The sequence below is a fragment of the Octodon degus genome, unplaced genomic scaffold (assembly GCF_000260255.1).
Source record: "Octodon degus isolate 3935 unplaced genomic scaffold, OctDeg1.0 scaffold00076, whole genome shotgun sequence".
NCBI classification, from domain to species: domain Eukaryota; kingdom Metazoa; phylum Chordata; class Mammalia; order Rodentia; family Octodontidae; genus Octodon; species Octodon degus.
The window spans coordinates 195765-201167 of record NW_004524652.1 but is presented as its reverse complement, the minus strand read 5'-3'; the positions used below and the strand labels follow the sequence as shown (position 1 = coordinate 201167).

The window sequence follows — 5403 nt, the reverse complement described above, 5'->3', positions numbered from 1 at the left end:
TGGTTCACAACCATGATGCAGGGGCTGCTCAACCTCTTGGCTTGATGAACGAGCAGATAGCAGCGCTTGTTGTCCACATCATTGGCGATCACAAATCCCTCTGGGTACATAAAACGAAAGTGTCAGGACAGATGCAGCAGAAGCGGAGTAATTTTCTTAAACATAGCAATTTACCACACATATAACCTTAGGCCAAGATTTTCTAGAAACACGTAGCTGTTCCAAAAAACGACATGGACTTCACACACCCCTGAACATTTCAAAACTTCAAGAGTCCTCTGTTCACTTGGTACTAAATAGTGTGTTAACAATGTCTTTCCTGTGACTAGGAAGCAATTACAAAAGAAGGCGAGGACAATGGTGCAGAAAACAGCAGCGCCACCTGAGCGCGAGCGCCGCTGGTGCCGAGGCGCCGCTCCAGACCAAGCAGTGGGCTCCCATCTGGGCACCTGAACGAACCACCTCTGTCTTGGGACAGACGCGCTGCTGAGCCAGTAGGCCAGGAACCACCTCGACACCGCTGCGCCCTCGCAAAGGCCAGCACAAGGGCGAGGACACCTTACCACGCTTATGTGACCAGCATCATCCTGCAGCCATGCCAAGAGCAAAGCCTCAATGATGTAAAGAGGGAAACCATTCCTGCCAACATGAGCCAAGCTCTTTGCCTCTGGTTTTAACCAGAAAACGAAGACCACATTTTAACAAGAATATCCCTGAATAACGTAAGAGGACTCACATGCACACACCTATAGGTATACCAAATAGGCCCGCTAAAACAGACCTGGGCAGATGGCTCACGGAAAGAAAGGGAGATGATGTTGACAACGATGAACCATCATCGAGTTTTTGGTCAAGTCCCAAGGGGCATGGGCAACACTGTCCCTGGCCTGTGATATGGCAGAAAGCACCAAGCCCAGAGCTCCGCAGAGCTCAAAACCACACAGCAGAGAGGACCCAAAACTCAAAGCTGAGATACCTGTACACCATCAGTAGACCTGACACCCACACCAAACAGAAAAAAAGGTTTTATGGAAAATACAGACACAAAGCAACCCCCCCCCCCCACCCCCTGCAAGAATATGCTGTTTGAGAACTCCTACCTTTACAAAAACACCTCGCTCTGCCTTCGTATACAGAAAACCTAGTAAGGAGGTGTGAGGCATAGAGACCCCCCCCCCCCCTTGGCAGAACCGGGGATTGAACTCAGGCCCTTGCGCCTGCCGGGGAAGCGCTTATTCCACTGAGCCATCTCCCCGGCCCCCTCTCCCTCTGTTTTAATGAAACAAAAAAGTTAGTTATTGTATGGTATGAGTTGGTGCCGAAAGAAATGACAAGAAGACCCGATGAATACAGCTTCAGTGCTCTCACTGAGATTCGCCTCTCTCCAAGTGAGCCCAGAGCCTCAGAAGCACCTCACATTTATTGAGGGCTAAAGGCAGGCTAAGGAATGTGCATAATTACTTAAGTGAACCCAAACTACTATCTCTACTGACTTCCACCATTTACCTAATAATAGGTTCACACAAATGCTAGCTGATAACAGGGCGCCTGCAGGAGAAGCTGTTATCTTCAGCCTTCAATCCCAGCTTTCTGGGATGTACAAGTGAGAGCCAGCAGCTCTCCCTGGGCTCTGTCAATTGCTCCCTGCTCCCGGGGACATTAGGCTTTCGTTTCATATCTATACTCAGTTAGTTGTATATTACTTAGAGTTCTAGAAACTCTCATAGCCACCACTTACACTCCACAGTGAGACTTATTTCACTCCTTGCTCTGGGACTTGGGGGGCACAAGTGCTGTTTCTGCACATATCTGTGTCATTGCAGGGATAAGTGACCTATGGAGATGTGGCCATAGACTTCTCCCAGGAGGAGTGGAAATGGCTCCAGCCTGCTCTGAGAGATTTCTATAGATGTGTAATGTTGGCAAACTATGGCCATCTTGTTTCACTGGGTAAGTGGTCCTCCTCATCTCCTTCAAGATATAATTTTATCTTTAGGATAGTTGGAAATTTTGATTATATGTTTGAACAGTCACAAGGGAGGTACTGTTTTTAAAAATGAATTTTAAATTGGGGCTTGTAACTTTAGGTAATGTTCAGACATTCTTCATCCTTTCACATTTCTATTCCTACTTCCATACTTCTGACATTTTATTTTAATGCCCCCCCCCCATAGTTTAAAGATTTATTTTTACATCTATTTCATTTTCTGTAAGCAGGTCTTTCCATTTCTTTTTTTTTTTTTTTTCTTCATAATTTTATTGACAAATAGCAATGAGACAGTTTCAAACCAAATTCGTAGGACAGTTTCAATAATTAACACATTGCATACACTCTTCCTAGTGGGTCTTTCCATTTCTAAGCCAAATGTCCTGTTCTTATTGGAACAAGGCCAAGAGCCCTGGCTGGGGGAAGGAGAAATGAACCGGGATCTCTTTTCAGGTGAGTGAATAGAGGTTGGTTGGGGAAGTTTTTAAAATAAAATTTGTTTTATTGATGCAGGATCTTGTTATGGAATTCAGGCAGACCTTGAATTCACTATGTAGTCTAAGCTGGCCTAAAGCTTTGGTGATCCTCCTGCATCAGCCTCCTGAGTGCTAGAGATTACAGGCATGAGCCACCATGTCTGGCTTGTACAGGAAGTTTTAAAAATGACAACCCAACTAGTCAATGAGAAAGAAGTTTTTTAGTATACTATTTGGGAAGTTTTCCCTTAAAGGTAGGAGAGAGGTACAAATGATGAAGTCTGTTCATAGGTCCACAAAAAACAATATCGTATCCAGTTTTCATACTTTTCCTCCACTGTTTTTTTTTTTTTTTTTTTTTTTTCTTTTTAATGTATTTAGGACAGGGTCTGCAGGGTCTACATGGTCTTACTATGTAGATCGGACTCGTAGTGATTCTCCTATTTTCAGCCTCCCAAGCTCTGGGATTATAGGTGCACACCACCACACCCAGTCTCACTCACCATCTTGGTGCACCCTGGGGGCAGGGCTGGTGTAGCACACCGGGAATTGAACCCTGGCCACTGCACTGTGCCTAAGCAGGCACTTTAGTCCACTGAACTATCTGGCTGGCCCTTCTGCCATTTTTGAACAGATAGATACATCCTTTTATGTCTCCCTGACCCTATGTTATTTGTCTTTTTTTTGTTAGTTTCTCCTTTCTCCCAATTGGTATGTCTCTAATCAATATATTTCCAGTACATGTATATATTTCTGAATTATCAACAGTTGTAGGGATCCGCCTGGGATAAGACGCGCGGCCCGACCCGACCAAGGTAGGTGCGACCTCCGCAGCCGCCGAGGAAGAGCTCAGCCGGGTCTCGTCCCAGCGCCGCAGGAACTTCTGCTGGGTGATTGAACTTTGGATCTTGACACAGAAACATGGCCATGGCGACCAAAGGAGGCACCGTCAAAGCTGCTTCAGGATTCAATGCCACTGAGGATGCCCAGACCCTGCGCAAGGCCATGAAAGGACTCGGCACCGATGAAGACGCCATCATTAAGGTCCTGGCCTACCGCAACACGGCTCAGCGCCAGGAAATCAGGACGGCCTACAAAACCACTATCGGCAGGGAGCTGATAGAGGACTTGAAGTCTGAACTGAGTGGCAACTTCGAGCAGGTGATCATTGGGATGATGACGCCGATCGTGCTGTACGATGTGCAAGAGCTGCGAAGGGCCATGAAGGGAGCTGGCACAGATGAAGGCTGCCTGATCGAGATCCTGGCCTCCCGCTCCCCCGAGGAGCTTCAGCGCATCAAGCAGACCTACCAGCATCAATATGGACGGAGCCTTGAAGATGACATTTGCTCTGACACTTCCTTCATGTTCCAGAGAGTGCTAGTGTCTCTGTCAGCTGGTGGCAGGGATCAAGGGAATTACCTGGACGACGGTCTCGTGAAACAGGATGCCCAGGACCTGTATGACGCTGGAGAGAAGAGGTGGGGGACAGACGAGGTGAAATTCCTAACTATCCTCTGCTCCCGGAATCGAAATCACCTGTTGCATGTGTTTGATGAATACAAAAGGATATCAAAGAAGGATATTGAACAGAGTATCAAATCTGAAACATCTGGTAGCTTTGAAGATGCTCTGCTGGCTATAGTAAAGTGCACGAGGAACAGATCTGCATATTTTGCTGAAAGGCTTTATAAATCCATGAAGGGCTTGGGCACCGACGACAGCACCCTCATCAGAGTGATGGTCTCGCGAGCGGAGATTGACATGCTGGATATCCGGGAAAACTTCAAGAGGCTTTACGGAAAGTCGCTGTACTCTTTCATCAAGGGTGACACATCCGGAGACTACAGGAAGGTACTACTCATTCTCTGTGGAGGAGATGATTAAAATAAAATCTCCAAAGGACAGGAAGATCCTCAACACTGAATTTGTTTTTAAACTTCATTTTTCTACACTGCTATTAGCATTATCTCAGAATGCTTATTTCCAATTAAAACGCCCACAGTTGCTTTGTAGGGTTAGACTGTATTATTATCATCTATAATTAGTCATTCTGATGCCTTAAGCTGTACTTGCATTTCAGTTCTTATGATATAAATGGAGATTTAAAATCAAAAATTAAAATGTACTTGCCTTGAACAGATTATTTTCCCATTTGTGTCACAGAAATTGAATATATTATTTAATAATTTTTAGTAAAATGTATTTTTAAATGGAAGATTAGAATAAAATAATTTCAGTATAAATAATTTTCTTCCCTAAGCCTACTTTTACAGAAGCTGATAAATTATTTGAAGTTGTGAATATCCAGGTAGCAAGAATAACTATCCCATTTTCTATGTGTACATTATTATTATAGATGGAAAACACCCACAAATCTCATTTTGGTTGTATCGGTAGTGTCAGCTCATCTTTACTAAGTTTGGTGTGGAAGACTGCCTTTATCTCATCATACATTAAGATCACTTTCTTCAGGTTGAAGTGTAACAAAGCCAACCAAAACAGACTAAATTTTAAGTTTGGTTAAGCAAATATGTTGTGTGGTTATTAAACATAAATCCTCATCATTCCAGAATGTTATGATTAATGTCTTAATCTAGTTTAAAAGTGAATAGTTTAAAAAAAAAAAAAAACTTCGAATGAGATAATTCTGATAATGAAATAATTCTGAATTTTGCTTGACTTAAAACATTTGTGGTAAAAACTATTACATCTTTCTGATTTTTTTGATTTGTAGTAATTCACATACACTGTGCCTTTCCAACCCTACAATCATTCTAAAAGTGAACTTGATTTAAGTAAAAAATTCAGTTTGTATACAACATGGAAAAGTAATTTTAATAAAAAAATGATGGCACAAAAATGAGGTACATTCTTTTTCTGGTTGACTTGTCCATTTCTGAGGTTCTTCATCCTGGATGTGTTTGATGGGAGGTTTTT

General features: G+C 43.3%; 2 protein-coding genes across 2 annotated transcripts in view; both read left to right on the top strand.

Moving 5' to 3' along the window:
• Positions 1-5403, top strand: part of Znf140 (zinc finger protein 140) — a 19323-nt gene that overhangs the window by 1457 nt on the left and 12463 nt on the right. Inside the window, 2 exon segments of the mRNA XM_012515720.1 lie at positions 1824-1950; positions 2342-2440. Coding sequence (XP_012371174.1) covers positions 1824-1950; positions 2342-2440 — 226 coding nt within the window.
• LOC101579583 (annexin A4) lies at positions 3238-4621 on the top strand. The gene has a single exon (XM_012515747.2). It carries the CDS (start codon positions 3385-3387, stop codon positions 4348-4350), a length of 966 nt encoding a protein of 321 aa, XP_012371201.1. The 5' UTR covers positions 3238-3384; the 3' UTR covers positions 4351-4621.

Coding starts and splice junctions, on each gene's coding strand:
- LOC101579583 (XM_012515747.2), top strand. CDS start 3,385: ATGGCCATGGCGACCAAAGGAGGCACCGTCAAAGCTGCTTCAGGATTC.